The sequence below is a fragment of the Notamacropus eugenii genome, chromosome 4, assembly GCF_028372415.1.
Source record: "Notamacropus eugenii isolate mMacEug1 chromosome 4, mMacEug1.pri_v2, whole genome shotgun sequence".
In the NCBI taxonomy this organism is placed as follows: domain Eukaryota; kingdom Metazoa; phylum Chordata; class Mammalia; order Diprotodontia; family Macropodidae; genus Notamacropus; species Notamacropus eugenii.
The window spans coordinates 259,845,976-259,864,659 of record NC_092875.1 but is presented as its reverse complement, the minus strand read 5'-3'; the positions used below and the strand labels follow the sequence as shown (position 1 = coordinate 259,864,659).

Here is an 18,684-nt window from a genome sequence, read left to right as displayed (position 1 = left end):
TTCTTTCAATATCTATTTTACCCTCTGGTTCTAGAATATCAGGGCATAATTTTTTGGTAATTTTTGAAAGATGATGTTTAGGCTCTTTTTTTGATCATGTGTATCAGTAAGCACCCCAACATACACAGAGGGGCCTGCTATCACAGGTTCTTAGATCTGCATTCATAAAAGGAAAGCAACTTTCAAGGGGTTGACAATCACTTTAATCAAACACATATAGCATTCCTTTAACCAAGCACATACATCAGGGGACTCAACACCCTGAACTTCAAAAGAAAATACAGAGAAATTAAAAGTCAACAGACATGGCTTCCTCTGCCTGAATTCAAGACAGTTGGACCCCAACTGCCTGACCATAACCCATAACATCTGCAACCCAGATCCAAGCAGGGCAAAGAAAGAGAATCCTGCCTCAATACTAGCAAAGAGATCCCTGAAATCCCCCTCTGATCAGCTGCTGGATATCCCTCTGCCCTGTCTGTGGATCTAGAGCTCTAGAAACAGCCACTGCTATAGACACTGCTGGCTCTGCCACCCTGGGGCTAAGGCCAGACCATGCTCCTCTCTCACATAGGTCTGACAGGCTTTTCCTACTGACCTTCCAAGTTGTCCTTGGCATTTTGGGGTTGAGAAGACTGGAAACCACCACAGCTTCCAGTGGTTCAGTGCCCTGAGGCCTCCTCAGACCCCATCTGTGCCAGCATGGTCCACTGGACTGTGCTCCTCTCCCAGCCCTGTGCAACAGACCTTTCCTGTAATGTTCCCAAGTTGCCATGGGCTGAAAATTTATTTCACTCTGTCATTTTGTGGGTTCTGCTGCTCTAGAATTTATGTAGAGGCCATTATTTGGAGGGGTTTGGGTGAGAACTCAAGCAAATCTCTGCTTTTACTCTGCCATCTTAGCTCTGCCCCAAGAGAACTATATTTTTAAGAGTGATATTGATGTGTCCACAAAAGAACTAACATGGTGAGTGCATTTGAAATCTTGTCCTGTGAAGCACAATGGAGAGAACTAGTCATTTCCAGCTTTGAGAAGACCAGGAGATACATATTAAATTTTTAATTAAATATGTTTAAATTAATTAATTTAAATTTAATTTAAATTGATTAAATCCATTTAAATATTTGAAATATTGTCCTATCCTATTTATCTACAAAGGGCAGGACTAGGACTAATAAAAGGAAGACATAGTGAAGCAAGTTTCTGATCAACGTAAAACGTCATTAATAGACAGGTGAGCAGGAGGAAGGGAAGAAGAGAATTAGTATTTATTAGGCACCTACCCTGCACCAGGCACTAAGCTCAGTGTTTTACAAATATCTCATTTTGACCCTCACAACCCTACAAGGTTAGGTGCTGTTATTATTCCAATATTACAATTGAAGAAACTGAGACAAAGAGAAGTTAAGTGAATTGCCCGAGGTCATGCAGCTAGTGAGTGTCATTTCAACTAACACTAGGACCAGGTTCTATCCACTATGCCACCTAGATGGAGAGAAAGGGAGAGAGAGAAAAAGAGAGGCAGATAGACACAGACATTTATTTATTTAATATTAAAACTGTCCATCAGTGAATGTTTTTGGGTAGAAAATGGATGAACATCTGACAGAAAATGTTATAAAAATAACTTCTGCATTGGGCATATTCAAGTTATGGGTTCCGTATATGACAAGGTTAGTCAAAATGACTATAGCAGGCATATGCAAATCAAGTAGACCTACAGCATGGGGCAAATGATGCCAGTAGAATGCCAACTCCCTTTGGGTGAAGACCATCTTTTTCCTTTACATCTCTAGTACCTAGCATGGTGTATTATACATAACAGATGCCTAATAAATGTTTGTTGAATGGAATTAAAACCAATCAAGGCATATTTTAGCAGAAAGTAACACAAAGGAATCAAGGCAGACATCAGGGAAGTTTATGGTAGCTAACAAATAGATGTTCCAGCAAGGATAAGGCATTCAGTGAGGCTGGCGACATATAACAGAGACATGGTCACTAGCACTGGGATTTAGCAGGATTATATGCCCCAGGAAGACCAGTACTAGAGGTCCTTGAGCACAGTGAAATAGATCATGGAGTAACTAACTGAAGAATATGAGCTCCTTTATTTTCCTCATATCTCAGGTCAGTTTGGTCCTAGAGCCAGATATGAATTGTCATTATTTTAATTGCAGATTGATCCTAGGCCAATTGAAGGTAGAGATTGTATCTCTATTAATGGACACTAGAGCCATTTGAGAATCAGACTGTCATTCATTCATTCAGCAAGCATTCATTAAGGCCTTCAACTTGCTAGAAACTGTGCTGCATTCTGGGAATATAAATACAAAAAAGAAAAAAAAGAAACAGTTGTTATCCTCAAGGAACTTACATTCTATTGGTGGAGGAGGGAAGACGTATAAACACAAAATATTTATGAAGTAATTGTAATAAGGGAGTGGGGACTAATGACTGAAATAATTAGTTCTTTAATTACAGGTAGGAGTTCAGACTGGAAGCCTTCTAAATTTCCTTCCAAGTCTGATTCTGTGATTCTAAATACATAATATAATACTTACTCTAATGAATATATAAAATGGTTATAATTTGTGAATCAGTTGTTTGTATGTAAATGGATGATACTGAAGTCCTTAAAAACAGATTACTTTCATAAGGGGTTGAGTGGTTAAATACTCCTCTTGAGATATTTTTTCATATATAGCTATATATCACTATATATAGTGGTCAACTTCACCCTGGCCCTTTCCCACTGGTTACTCTGCACCAATAAAATCTAAATAAATAAAATTTTTCTTATACTTTGAAGGCAAATATGGTGAAGAATTTGATCACGCTCAGAGCTTTTGGTTCATCATTCAGTCTTTCACCCTCTGAACCAAAGCATGCATTAAAAAAAAGAGAATGTTATCACATGTTAAATGTGAAGATGACAGTAAGGTGGAACAAACGGTGCCTTTTAATTCTATCACCATTTTAACTTTTAAAAAAAGTGAAGGAATTTAAATCGAAGTTATCCAGGAGGTTAGGGCTGTAGCCACTAAATGTTTTCAGTATTCATTATTAAAGGTGTAACCTCTTATCTTTGGTTTAAGGTTCAGGTTGTGGGACCAATCTGGCTTAAGATATGGGAGTAAATGCAAAGGTTAGAGGCTGTAATCCCTCTAAACCCAGGACCTAACACAACACACAGTAAAATATTTATTGAATAAAATCTGTGTGGCATTATAAGAATATTCTAATAATTTCACAGTTTCATATATGGATATTACTCTGCCAAAGATTTTTTTCATTCACAACTTTGTTGAAATTTCTTTAGGATATGGTAGCTATTACCTATATTTGCATAGCAAGTCAGTTGAAAATGAAAGTTCTTGGACTCTACCTTCTTAATTTACATGTGACTTTTTTCATGGAGGTTTCAAACAAAAATATATTCACCAAGTAAACATCATGACTATCAGGGATTCAGTATCCAATATATAGTCATTATGATCTGTCATTATTGCAATTGTCGTTATTGTAATCGCGTTGTAATTGCACATTGTAAAATTAATGGGATCCTTTTTACAGGGATTATTCACACATGTAACTTCTCGGGAATAACTGAATAATAATGTATATGAGGAGCCTACATCATATTCATGTTAAATTACAAAAAGTAATTTGTTTTTCTTAAGGTATTCTGAACAAGAAGGACTGCTGAATATAGTCCATTAGAACTACGTATTTATCCCAAAGATCAGAGAATCACTTACATTCCTGTCTAGTGAGTTATGGGCTTAAATTTACTATATTTCTCTGTTATAAGGAAACTCAAAAGCCAAAGAGTTTTTGTGTTTGTTTTTCTTTAGAATTAACTAAAATAATAAATGCCTCAGATCAGATAACTCGATATATTGGATATAATGTGATGTGTTGGAGATATTCTTTTAATTTAACATATTAAATTCATGTAAGTAAGTCTCTGAGAATTTGGGAAGTATGGCCATTTCCTCTCTTCAACCTTCTTATCTTTTCTCAGCCTTATAGTGTGGAAATGATACTTACATGTGAGGAAACCCTTGGTAAATAGTAAACTCTTAGAAATTGAGTTGTATTAAATGAAGAGTTCTTAGCATTCTGTGTCATTGGCCCCCTTTTGCAGCCTGATGAAGTCATATATCCCTTCTCAGAATAATGTTTTTAAATTCATAAAACAGGAAAACCAGTTATATTGAAATCGCCATAAAAATATTTTCTACAAACAAGCTCAAATTCACAAAACTCCAAGTTAAAAAACCCTATGTTAAGTCTAGCTTTGCATTTTGCTCTTGGTTACTATGTGATTTCAAATATTTTTTTCCCCAAAAGGTAAACTTTTATCATGAATTTAGAGTTAAATGTGAAAGTTATTGATATATGAGAAAATTTCAGTTTCATCTTCTTAAAAAACTGATCCATGAAAAATAAAGTTAAATGTTCACCTGAGTAAGTGATAAGATAGCAGTACAAAAAATTTGGAGTTAACAACTTATTTCCATTCACTAGGGATAACCATGATAACAGAATTGGAGCTTCATTTGAAATGACCACTTGTTAGATAATGCATCCTTAACAAGAAAAAAAATGATTCCTTTTACACACATGTTATGTAAGTCTTGTGTGCCCTTTCCTCATTACAGGGCTCGCTGTGGAAGCCAGGATGGTTCAGGGGATTGATTGGTGATGGGAATATGAAGTCTTTCGCTGCTATCTTATCTGTTTGAGTCCTGTCCTTGTTGGCAGTGACTGGGAGTTGCTACCATTTGCCAGCTGTTCAGTGACTTATGTGAAATGAGTTGGTGGTCTCAGTCCAGTTCTTAGAGGACAGATGGCAATAATTGGCTGTTTCAGCAGAGAGGCCAAGGATCAAATGGACACAAAGACTAGATCCTTTCCCCTAATCCTTATAAATGATCTCAAAATTGCAGAATTTCCAGAGCTTGGAAGGGACCTCAGCAGTCATCTAGACCAAAGCAAACTGTCAAGGAATATCCACTCTAATGCACCTGACAAGGACTCATGTTTGAAGACCTCCAAGGAAGTGGAAACCACTACTTTTTATGGCAATTTATCCTACTTTTAGATAGTTAAAATTGTTCAGAAGTTTTTCTTGACATAATGATAAAATCTGCCTCTTGGCCACTTCCATCCACTGCTCCTGGTTTTAATTGCTGAAATTAAACAAAATAAATCTAATCCCTCTTCCACAAGACAGCCCTTCTAATATTTGAAGATAGTGATCCTGATCTTTTCTTCTACTGTTTAGCACCCTAAGAAGCACTAGGCGTTTTCATCTTTCTTGTAACTGTACCCTCTATATATTGTCTTCCCCAAATAGAAAGTGAGTTCCTTGAGAGCAAAATCTATTTTGATTTTCTGTTTCTCCCCAGCATATAGCACATCCTTTTTCATTCATTCATTTATGGACTCATTTATGGGCATCAACCAGCTTACTGATGTCCTTAAATGATGTCACACAGAATGGAATACAATATTCCAGATATGTTCTGATCGTAGTACATCGTACAGAGCGATTGTCAATTCCTTACTCCTGGAAACTAATCACCTCTTTCTATAGACCAAGATGCCACATTAGCTTTTTAAAAATTTCCATTTCACACTGTTGATTAACACTGAGCTTGCAAAATGCTAAAGCTCTCAGAACTCCTTCAGACAAAGGATTATCTAGCCATGTCCCTACAGTCTTTTTGAACATATATTTTTTTCCTTTCATTTCAGAAGTACTTTTACATATGCTGTCTTTTGATTGATTGGTTATTCTCACAATATCTCTCTGAGGTAGACTGGGATACACATATTATCCCTATTATGCAGATGAGGAGACCTAAGCACAAATGTCTTAGAATCAGAAGTAATAAAATTGACAAAATTTGACATATATGTATATATACATATACATAAAAGGACAAAATTGGATATATAACTCAAGTGATCTAACTGGTCTAATGGTCTTTCCACCAGACTATGTAATATCACTATTGAATAATACCTAAATACAGGGATATATACAAAATCAGGAAAGTAACATAATAATTTACACACAAATAGGTACCTAATTATTAAATTGATTTTTGAACCTAAATGTTACACTCCACTTTTATTCTACTGAAGTCCATCTTATTAGATTTAATCCAGTGTTCTAGCCTGCCATTCTCTTTTTGGTTTTAGGTTCTGTCATCTAGTGTCCTAACTATTCCAACATTATGTAACTTCAAATTCTTTGAGGTTACAGCTGGAAAAAGTATTGGTTGTAGTATAGGAGAAGTGGGCCTTGCAATTACTTTAATCACTTTCCTTAATCTAAACACCACAAGTCTAGCTTCCATATATTACCCATATAGTGTGTTTCAAGAATATAACCTATGGCTTCTACTTATTTGCAACCTGATACTTCATTGGAATATAGGGATAATTTTGGATTCTGTAATACTGTACTGGCAGATTGCAACAAAACTGGGCAGATACTGGTTGGCTGGAAAGGCTTTTGCAATAGGCCAAGTGACAAATGGAGGGGATACTCATATTGATAAAATGACAGTTCCTGTAAGTAATGAACAATTTTTTGGGTGGTGGGAGAATCAGACCTGTGATTTTGTCAATGTAGAGAATGCCTGGTATGAAAACTCATTCCACCCATGCAGACTGGCAACTCACTTTTACTTTAGAGAGTTAGATCTTCCTGGTATCCCACCTGGCTTTCTATCTACTATGCAGTGCTACCTCTCAATGAAATCAGAGTATAGCAGAAAGAGCACTGAACTTGGCATCATGATTTGAGTTTTATTCAGAGTTCTGCAACCTACTAACTGTGGGTCCTTGAGTAAGTTACGTCCTCTCTACAGGCTGTAGTCATCTCTTATATAAAATGAAGGCATTGGATTGGATGATTTTTAAATCTTGGAAGTCTCTTTCAACTCTGAATTCATTATTTCATGATTCATGACACATATAGATAGATACATATATACATATATGTATACATATGAACTATTTAATATATCATGTAATATATTCAATATATTAATATATATCACATTTATATATCAATGACTGATTAGTACTGTTATTACTTTGAACATGTTCATATGTATGACTTTCCTCATGATAAGTAAACAGTTCTGGGTATGTCTCTCTGAAAGGCAGTGATACTTACAAAACTGGACCAAATTGTAATATTCAGTTGACCTGATGTCTCCATACAATGGTGTGATTGAAGGCAATTCCAAAGAATTGGTTGATATGATCATAGCCCTCTCTATATATAACTAACTAGCATTACCAAAAATATGCAAAATGTTTGGTAACAAATCTGTTGCCATCCAGAAAATCCTTGTAGGCCATGAGCCACAAATACAAGTATTGCAAATAAAAAGATTATAATTTACTAATGCATGTCCTAAGACCTCCCTAGACATCTTATTAGGGTATGGACCGTCACACAAATGCATTCTTCCTCATACCTATCTTCTGTTGCCATTGCATTGTTGGAACATACATCATTTTAGAGCAAAGACCCTTTGGTTGCTCTTTCCTGTGATCCCCAGTGTCACGTGTGGCGTCTTGTACATATTAGGCAATTTATAAATACCCTTTAGACTGGACCCAATCTAAAGACAGTTAAAACCTTATTACTCTAATATTTATAAAGGATTCCTGGAAGATTCTTTTGCCCAAATTCATCAATTAGGTGTCCATATTAACCTCAACACAGTCCATTGGAGAGCCAGTGTAGCCTTCTTGAGCATTAGCCTGTTTTAGAAAGAGGACAATGTCTGTACATGAATGGTAAAGCTTCTTCTCTGGAGATGCATCACTATCCATACAGATTCTGCAGGGAGATTTTTTTTTTCCTGCTGAGGAGTACATGCTGCCTTCAATGACACGGAAGCCTCATTAAAGGAGTCTTGCTTCCTTCCTTCCCAGGGAATTTTCATTAACTGTGTTAAGTTGGCTTCCCAAATGTTAAGTTCTTAACTAACAAATGGTGGCTATCTGGTAGGGGCATATTCCACCAAACATCCTTGAAATGACAGAACAGGGCTGGAAAATAGAAATGAAGATGCTAAGCTGAGTGTAGGATCACCATCATACTTATGAGTGAATCTTTTTTTCATGGTTCTCTCCCCTTAGATTTGATCACTTTTAGGCTTTAGTGGAACTGAAAAGTTCAATTATATGTAAAGTGACTGTTAAATCAGCAGGACCCTTGTGGGGGTCTGAGCCTGCCCTCCCTTCTTCAATTGCAAGTGTGCTAAATCCATTAATGTTACAAAGGAATGTACATCCATCAGGTATAGTGGTGGAGGCCAGGGTGCATATTATGGCTTTTACTGCATATGAGACATTGCAGTCCTGTTCTTAGGAACTGCCAGGCAGATTGGGAATCACAGTCACGGTTAATAGCAGCGAATTGCCAGCTCTTGATGGGTGGGTAGTCACTCCTTTCAGTGGTTGCCCCCTGGGGGAGAAGGTAGAAAAACAGAGGGAGGGAATTAGAGTGACTTTGCACAGCTGAGCAGGTTCATGCCGCCGGATCCGTGGCAAGCATTGGCAGGGCTCCACTCTGGGGAAGCTCACAACAACATCACAGTCTCATTCTTACCAATTGGTGTTGCTATACAGCCAGTGGTGCACAGGGGGAGAGCAAGAAGAGAAGGGGGGTGGTGTGGGCTGGGGAACAGGATGGAAGGTGGGGAGAGAGGAGGGAAGGTGGGAGTCTGGGCTAAATTAAACAAACAAACCAACTACATGTTAAAAGTGTTTAACCCAGAACCATTAGCCTGGTGCTACTAATTGTCTCAACTAGTATTTTAAGTTCAATGTGTGATTAAAGAGTTGGCTCACAAACTGTCTGCATAACCTTAATTTTTTCAAGGTTCTTTGAGTGTAGAATGGCTTATAATAATGATTTTGACTAATACGATTTTTGACATGCAACTTTAATGCTTAACCTTAGTACAACTCCAGAGCATTTCATGTGTATTCAGCTGTAAAGAGTGATGATTTAAAGGGATAATATAAGAAAAAGGTCGTTCTAGAATGAACCTCTAACAAATTGCATAAAGGGAGCTTATTATTCCATGAGTAGAGGGATATGCAGCTTTTCTGATCATTTTTCTGCTTGGTTCAAAAAATTGTTGAGACATGATTGGGGAAAGAAACAGGAAAAATGAAATAGAATTCTGCAAGCAAGGAACATTCTTTTGATGGTTATGATTTTGTGGCCACTAAAAATATTCTACTATAATGTGGTTATTCATCTCCTCTCTTGTTTTGGGTGAAGAATTCGCTCCAACAAGAAAATGCTGTTATTGGTTGGAGGATTGCCTCCTGGACCGGACCGGCTTCCCAGTAACTTGGTTCAGTACTATGACGATGAAAAGAAAACATGGAAAATACTGACAAGTGAGTGGTTTTGTTGATTCATTTACTTATCCATTTATTTATTTTGGGTTAGCTTTGTCTTGATGAATTTGAAAACATGGTTAATCAAATTAGACATTTTATTGATTTGTTATCCTTAAGAGATGTGTTTATGTATCACAGGGGACTTCTCAGTAAGAGAATAAATTAAGATTCCTGAGGTTGCCAATTTGATCATAGAATAGGCCTAAATTAAATCTGGCCAAAAATCACTGGCTGGAGTTTTTGTTCAAAGCAAACTTTTAAGGCATTTTGCAATCCCCAAAGAATAAGATAATTTAATTATTTTAGGAAAGTCTTTCTCTGTGAAATTTCTGAAATCAAAACAGCCATCTAACCTATGGTCTCTGTAAGCTTCTGTCAATTTGTGTTTAACTTTGTGGGGTTTTTTTCTCTTTTAGTCATAATCTGTAGATTCTATTTGTCATTGGTGTTGCCCTATAGTTCAGGTAGACAGATGTATTCCAGGCACCTCCCAACTACAATAAATTGTGCTTACAAACTTCACCCAAGAATCTCCCCTCCCTTCCTTAAACGGTGATTGTGTTTTGCAGCAAGCCTTTTGCCTTGGGCATTGAGATTTGGAACTTATCGTTCTATTGGTTACAGTTCCCAATCTGATTCAGTCATGGAATCAAAATCATCGTTTCTTGAGTGCAGCAGGCTGTGTGCACTAGTCCCCTTGTGGGTAAAGTGGCAGCACTGGTCAATAAAACTAAATTTTAACTGTCAAAATTGTCCAGAGCTACGTAGATAAAATAATAAATGAGCAATTTTGATCCATAAATCAAAGCCATACTTTTAGAACTGGACAACTAGTGGAAGTTAGATTTTCTTGTAACATGCATTTTTTTAATGAGTAAGATGTCTTGTTATATGTGTGTGTGTGTGCATGTATAGTTTCTTTTCCACTTTCCAAAAGTATTTTAAGTAAATGTAAATGGTAAAGGATTTTGTCCTAAGAATAGGAGTGGAGCAAAGACTATTGTTGTGTGGTGCTTGAAATAATACATTTCTGAGCTGGTTTACTACCCCAGTGAAGCTGATAGTAGCATCAGCCAAGAACTGCAGTGAGAAGACTCCCTGGGTACCCATATGCTATGGAAGGAGTAGACGATGTGGTGTAACAGCAGCAAGATTAAGGACAAGAAACAAAGAACAATAATTTAGAGAAATCTTAGAATCTATTCTAATTATATTCTAGTTATAGGATTGTTCATCACAGCTTGAACAACTAAATTCATGGCAAATCCATATTTTTTAAAGAATTTTCAGGCATATAAAGAAAATGAGTCTTTTTTCCTGATCCTTGATCAAGAGAGAGAAGTAAACAGACCTAGAGACAGCAAGCAAGAGAGACAAAGAAAGAGACAAGGAAAAACAGAAATGGAGGATCAGTGACCAAGAGACAGGGATTCAATTCAATCCATTTCTGAGGTCTTATTAGCTAAGTCCAACTGTATGCCCATCTGCACTAGGCGAGGTCCTATTTACTCTTTCTTAGAAGCCTGCTGTTTTAATTGTTCCAAGATTTAATAAGGACATATTTCCTTTGAATCCACTAAAATCCTCCTTCAGTGCCTCATTGTGACTTAGAAGTGTTTCCTGGCTTCTTGAAGATACACTGGCAGAGCTCAACCTTGGGCAAGCTCTACAAAATGAGAAAGGCTTCAAGCATAAACCTGGTGATGGGCTTTATGCTTGTTATCCAAGGACCAGATCAGCTCAGTTCAGAGATGCTAATCGCTAGTTTCACCTCATGATGCTGACTTTTCTGGTGACAATAGTCTTCAGAGTATGATGTCGTTGAGGGAAAATCCACATGGATACAACCGTAGTTCCTGGAAGCATTTGCATATAAAAAGTCATCCCTGTTTCTCCTCTCCTGCCCCTGTCTAGGGTACATTCCACATGTGTTGGAGAATCAAATGCTTTAGGCAGGAAATATAATTTCTATCCCTTATGGTTCTGTAAATAGAAGGTCGCCTTTCTTAGCGTTGTGCGTATTTCTGTTGGCATTAGCCAAGAATCAAGAGGTTTTAAAAAAAAGGAAAAGAGCTTTTTTGAATGAATTTGCAACAGTTGAAATGCAAGGTAGAAATAAACATGTTAATGAATAAAATATAGAAAAGGATTTACAACAGTAAGATATTCAGAGATCTTCTTTACTCTGTAAGAAGTGCTTATCCACAGCAGTGCTACATCTTTGGAAGAAAGGAGTATTCTGCCTACACTATTGAATTCTAGCTCTCTAGTTGTGTTTACATAGTCCAAAGTGAACAGGAGATTTCAGTCATTTGTTTTCCCTTTCAGCAAACATTCACTAAATGCCTCCTATATGAAGAGCATTCTCTTAGGTGTTAGAAAAAGTAAAGTTTAGATAGGACAATGTCCCTGCCTTTATGGAGTTTCCAATTAAGGGGAGAGGTAAGAAAAGCATATAATCCAGTGAAGGGGAAGGATGAGACAAGCACTATAATCCACAATAATACATTATAAGTGCATCACACAGTTATAGAAATAGTGGTATTTAAAGTCCAAAGGGGAAGGTCATTAGGGACCTTATTATATTTGCTTGATTAGAAAGCCAATCTGGTTAATTCATACTGCAAATTGGAAGGGGCATCACTTGGAGGGAAGGGAGTATTGTGGAAATCAGTTCATTTGATTTATCTTTGCTAATTAAATTAACCAGGTAACTGCCAAATCTCTGTTTCACTTTGGGCCATACAGAACTGATTGACAAATGTGTGGTTCAAAGGACTGAAGAGTGAACGAAAGGATTCTTTAAGCTGGATCCTGGATTCAGAAGACATGTTAGAAGAATTTGTACTCATTGTAACTGTATTGGAATGCCAAAGCCATGGTGAGGTTTGCCCAACTCTGAAAGAAGTCAGAGAGTTCTTTGAAAGGGCACTGGGGAGACAGATCTGTGCACTTGGCTCTGCTCAGGCATGTACTCATTGAGCAATGAAACTGGGCCCCAGGCCAGTTGTGGCATTGGAGGCTTAATGAGAAAATAATAACCTCTTGGGTATGAAGTAACCCTTGGTCTCTGCCACAGCTTTTGGTCATGTTTCCTTTCAAAGCTTTTCAAAACTTGCAGATCCTTGTGAATACCGTGTGTATAAGGTATTTGATTCACCAGAGAAGTGAGACAGGCCACTTTGCGTAGCCTCACACACACACACATCAAATAAATACTTTAAAAACTCTATTATTATCATTATAATGATTATACAGAAGTGGGGGAGATGCGGCTAATGACTTGATTGGAAAAATGTTGGATGTTTCTTTAAGAATAGGAGTGACAAAGACTGCATACCTTTTATGCTGTAAAAGCATCATTAAACCCAGGGAAGTATGTGGTATGATGGTAAGAATGTTGGACGTGGGATCCAGAGAAACCTGGGTGTGAATCTTGCCTTGGTTACTATCAGTTTTGAGATCCTAGACAAATAAATCCCTTATCTCTCTTGTCTTACTCTCCTGAAAAGGGATAATACCTATAGTCCCTGTCTTAGAGGGCTGTGATGAAGGTCCAGTGTGCCAATGCACTTATAAGAACTTTGAGATACCTCAACATACTATATTCATGTTAGTTATTGTCATTGTAGCAAAATTAATTAAATGGAGCAGTTACCAAAGATAGACTTTTGGAACATCATGGCTAGGTAAGTAAAAATTCAGTAAGTCATCTAGTTCTTTGGTCTCTACAAAATAACGAGCTAAAGTATCCCCCCAACTCCCACCTCCCACCCCCAAATTGCCTGGTATACTTAGCAATGTAGTAAGAGTCCAAGTTTTCATCTTGGCCCTACTGCAACTTTACCATGGGACCTTGGACAAAAATATTCAACTTTACAGTATAGAAGTCCACAGTACTAGTTTCTCTTGCCAAAGTCTATCAGAATGACAGTGAGGAATAAGTAAAAATTACTGTAAAATCCCATTTGCAACTACAAAGTACTCAGTATTAATAATAAACCAGGCATTATGGTCCCCTTACCTACTAATACCCTATAAGAGAGAATTTGCAACATTCTTTCATTCTTTTCAATTAAACTGTTTTTTCTTTCGTTTCATGTACGTTTTCCTTCTCACTCTTGGCATAGTCTTCCATGTCATCCCCAAATTATTAGAAAGCAGAACAGGAGATATGAGTATTAAAATGACCAGGGTGCAACATGCTTTCTACTCACTCCAGTAAAATAGGCCATGGTGTAGTTATGCATAACTTTAGAGGGACAGTCAGAGGTCAGCACCATGACTTCAAAGCTCAAAGTTACTCAGTAACTTGGAAATTAATCCTTGCAACGTGTTCATGCTTTCTACATGGGACATAGACAAGTGGTACAAGGCCTATACTCAGATCAGGGATGGGGAACCAGAGGGCTCAAGGCCACATGTGACCCTCTAGGTCCTCAAGTGCAGCCCATTGACTGAATCCAAACTTCACGGAACAAGTATCTCTAATAAAAAGATTTGTTTTATAAAATTTGGGTTCAGTCAAAAGTTTGTACCCAAGGACCCAGATGGCCATACGTGGCCTCAAGGCCGCAGGCTTCCCACCATCATAGTCCATTCTTATTCTCTTGCCCTCCAAATCCTTCACTAGAGAAAGGAAGATACACTGCCTCTTCTTTCTAGAAGGAAGAGGAAATATTTCTCAAGTGTTCATTTTCCTACTTCTGTGGGCAGAATAGGAAATAAGAATATAAGATGTTTATTTTTATAACACACATTTTTCAAAATGTTGAATGTGTATTTTTGTCCCCTTATGCTAATATCTCAAGTTTACCTTTCATATCATTAAGAATTCCAATGGTGCTATTAATTCAGTTTTTAATTCATGGTTTATTAGACACCATGCTAGGCACTGGAGATGCAAAGACAAAAAAACCTAAAAAACAATTCCTGTCCTCAATAGGGCAATTCCTACCCTATACTATAAGCAAAGATTCCAAAGACATTTTCCCTCTGGGCCTTAGTTTCCTTTTTAGCAGCAAAAGGAAAGGATTGGCTTAAAAGAGAGGCAACATGGTATTATAGAAAGACTAGGGGATTTTTGAATCCCAGGACCTGAGTTTGAATGCTGCCTCTACTTACTCTCTCTGTCATTAGGCAAGTCAGTTACTTGGTCTCATTTTCCTCATCTATAAAATGAGGGGGTAGAACTAAATGATCCCTAAGGTACCCTTCAGCTCCAACATTCTCAGATACTCTTAACAATCCTAAATCTGGCATTTTGTGAAGTCAAACACAGTGCCTTTTTTCCTTCCTTGCTCCTAATTTTAAACTCTCTTCTCCCCTCTTTTCTTTTAGTGGGGGGAGAGAGGGGATGCAAATGTACTCAAGAGAGACTTTCTCCACATGTCATGAACTATCTGGTCTGTTCTAATATTCTTTACCTCTATTAGTAGAAGTCTTGTTCTAGAGTTCTGTTGATTATTTTAAGGAGAGACACGAGGCAATATTAATTAAACCTACTCTTGTGGGTATAGCACTGATGAATCAAATATCATCTGAAATTCCAAGATATGACATCCCTTTAAAGAAAGGAGGTGTGACATAGTCAATAAAGCACCAGTCTTGGAATTGGGAAAACCTGGATTCAAGACCCATCTCTGACACCTTGGGCAAGGTATTTAAGCCCTTAAAGCCCTAGGCAATTCTCTAAGGATATAAGTCTCAGATTTTGATTAGTAAGGGGAGTTTCCCCATCTGGCATCTACCAATGGAAATCAGAGGTCTGGTCCCTTTCACTATAATATAATGCAAAGGTCTCAAACTTGGGATAGCAAAACTCCCATGTGAGGAAAGAACAAGATTAAAATGGAAGTGGAAAATATTTAACAAAATAAATAAACGCAAAATAAAAATATATGAATAAAGCAAAATATTATAAAAATAAATAACACAGATGTTAATTTGTGGTATCAATTTGTACGTACCCTGCAGGGATGCGCTTCTATTTCAGTTTGATACTATTAGTATAATGTGAAAGCTTGGCAATATGAACATTTAAGCTTTAAGGTAGCATAGAAACTCAGTAAATGTTGTGTTTTGTTTTTTGAAAATAGGATGCTAAGAACTACAGAAAATAACAGGATAAACAAGTCATGATTCTTGTCTTTGAAGATTTATAGTCTATCCAAGAAGATACATACATACACATATGCATACATATATGTGTATATATGCACATATATACATGTGTGTATATATAGGCATGTGTGTGTATATATATGAAAACAGCAATACTACAGACTATGTGAGTGCCCAAGAAAGATGCAGAAAAAGAGCTTTAAAACTAGCACTGTTAGGGATTTCTTTTCAGTAGTGAAGGAAACAAGAAGCAAGAGAAGAATGTGGCATAAAGCAAAATTAGAGTCATTATACTTGACATTGTGCTGTGGCCTTTACCTCACAGGACTTGCCAGTGTGCAGTGTGGCAGGGTCACATATGGCCATCATAACTGTTGATTATTCAGGGATTCAGTTGATTATCCAGTTCCAATCATACTGACTGATTTTCCTTTTTGATCCTTCGGCTGCCCTTCTTTGGGCTATTTTCTTTATTAGTATTTCCAACAGAGAGCAGGTCAGGAAAGGGTGAGCTGTTGAAACTCAAATTGGTCAACTGCTGTTCCTTGTTAGCAGCTGTTGTGATAATTTGGTGATGGCTGGAATTGTAAACAAATGAATCTGGAGAGGCTTGGAGATTTTCTTTCATTACACCATTCCTTTCCCTGAGATGAAATATTGGAATTGAATGTGACTGGATTCACAGGGATAGTAAAGAGTAGCCTATAGACGTTATTATTCTTGACAGGCAACTCAGAAAGACATTTGAATCCGCAAGAGTGAAACTCTGAAGATGTCCGAAAAATAATCACACTTGTTTTCAAAATTGGAGGAGGGAAAAGATGCCCTCTATTTTGAGTGTCTGGATTAAAATGCTATGCAAATGATAAAAAGATTTAGTACAATAGCATTGCATCAGGCCTTTTTGCTTAGGTTAGAATCTGTTGGTTTGGCTTGCAAAATAATTGTTTTCTGGCCCATAGACAAAGAAGAGGAAGAAGAAGAGAGAGAGGGAAAGAGAGAGGGAGGGAGTGGGGGGGAAGAGAGAGAGAGAGAGAGAGAGAGAGAGAGAGAGAGAGAGAGAGAGAGAGAGAGAGAGAGTCAGAACATTGTATTTGGATTTCTTTTTTAATATGCTAGCATCTAATTTTACCTTCAATGAGCTCAATTCTAATTTGAGATACATGGCTGCACATTGCTATATATCTTGAAATACATGCTACTGCGCATTCATGCACCAGCGCATTAGTGGATTCTTCATAGATTTTTTTTTCAAAATGTGTGCGGTGGTCTTTTAAAATACTGCATTTCAAGTAAGTAGGAAGTCTATAAAACATAACTAGGTTTATTCGGCCAGCCCACTTTTATCTCTAGTCTATACCCTCTTTGAATTTATTGTTCTTTCTCAAAAGAGAACACTGGCTTCCCAGAAATGATAAAAGCTGTTTCATAATCTTTTGAGAACCCGATGGCAGGTACATAGTCATTTTAGCTGCTGCAAACTTCATTTTCTACATAGAGTGAGACCCTGGACTCATTCTTCCAGAGCAAGGCCAGTAACTTCTTTTCTTCAGGGTATGATGGACTTCAAGGTTTGGAATGTATCTTTCCCTAATGCTAGTTGCTGGAGGCATCATTCTTTTATGTTTTTTTCACTTTTAGCTACCAGGAATTGACCTAGGTCCATTTAGCTTAACATCAGTCAGCTTTTACAAGGGGATGTTTACTGCGAAGTATAAATATTCCTCTACCCAAGTCTAGAGACAAATATCCTCTGTGGCATCTTGGTCCCAAAGGAGAGTGGGCTCAAACTTTGCAAGGGCTACTCTTGAAATTTATCCCACCTAGTCCACTTCTAAATGTGATGTAACCTCTCAATGAGTCCCTATCTCAGTCACCACCACATAGGGTCCCTCAGGTTATCCTTCTGAGTCTTGCGAGCCACAAAATCCACTACAAATCCACAAATCTACAAAATTTACAAGATGGGCCCCAATTCCTAGTCCTCTGCTTACCCACCTTTCTGACCTTTGGAAGCTCACAAAGCCATAGCTCTCTGCCCTACTCCTTCATTTAAAAGCAGAAAGAATCTATATGACAAAGACAGAAACAACAGCAGGGTCATATGATCACAGTCTGCATGTCCGTGGCTTGTTGGGAGAGATAAAGGCCTAAGACCTCTCTCTCCACTCAGAAGTTTATGGCCATCCAAGTCTTCACACTCCAGCATAGCCAAGCAGGAGAGAGCCAAAGGGAGGAGACTCACTTTGGCTCATTACTGCCTTTTGAATGAACCTCAGTACCAGCTCCACAGCCAATCAACAATCTTTCTCTTCACCAAGTGGTTAGCAGACTGGAACTAATTACAGAATGTCTGTGCATATTCCAAATATTCCATTATGTGTCATCATGCCTTTCTGGAAGCAGATTCTCCAACCTCTGCCACATGAGATTGCCTCAGCTGAGCCTAGGTTACATACTAATGATAGGATTTGCTATTTGTCATGTTTCTAATGATGTGGATACCATGAAAGATGGCCATAGATTCATAAAATATTAGTTAGAAAGGACTTTAGTCCCAAGGAGATAGTCTAGCCAGCTCATTTTACAGATAAGGAAACTGGGACCTAGAGAGATTAAACTAATTTGCCTGAAGTTAGGTAGCCAGGTAATAGTCGAGCCAGGATGCAAACCCATGCCTTTAATTGAGACTGCAGGCTTCTACTGTGCCAACTTTTGACTGCACTGAATGGTACCCCTTAGCTCTGTAGTATTCCATTGCAGTCTTCACTCTGACCATGTATCTCACCAAGATGGTTCTTTGGTCATAAACAGGACAAGTGAGTTGGCAAGAATAAATATACATATAAATGCTTGAAAAATATCACTCGAGTGTATGCCTCACTGAGAGTGTGCCAGTGATGTCATCTCTGTTTATGGATGACATGGACTCTGAGTCATCTGTTGGCAAATTATCTGATTTTCAGTTTGGTGGTGGCCTTCCGTGCTTTTTAAGATTATTGGCATGACATAATCTGCCACTGGGACAACTTTATTGACATTTCAATTTCCTCTCATTTGAGTTTAGTAAAGCTCTATGAAATCCATGCAAATAATCCTCTCTC

The 18,684-nt window shown here is 37.7% G+C and overlaps 1 protein-coding gene across 2 annotated transcripts in view; it reads left to right on the top strand.

The window, feature by feature from the left end:
- The window catches only part of KLHL14 (kelch like family member 14), a 180,854-nt gene that overhangs the window by 67,209 nt on the left and 94,961 nt on the right, over window positions 1-18,684 (top strand). For both annotated transcript variants that reach the window (XM_072604504.1, XM_072604505.1), the window contains exon 3: window positions 9,333-9,454. In XM_072604504.1, coding sequence (XP_072460605.1) covers window positions 9,333-9,454 — 122 coding nt within the window. The remainder of the gene's footprint in view (window positions 1-9,332; window positions 9,455-18,684) is intronic.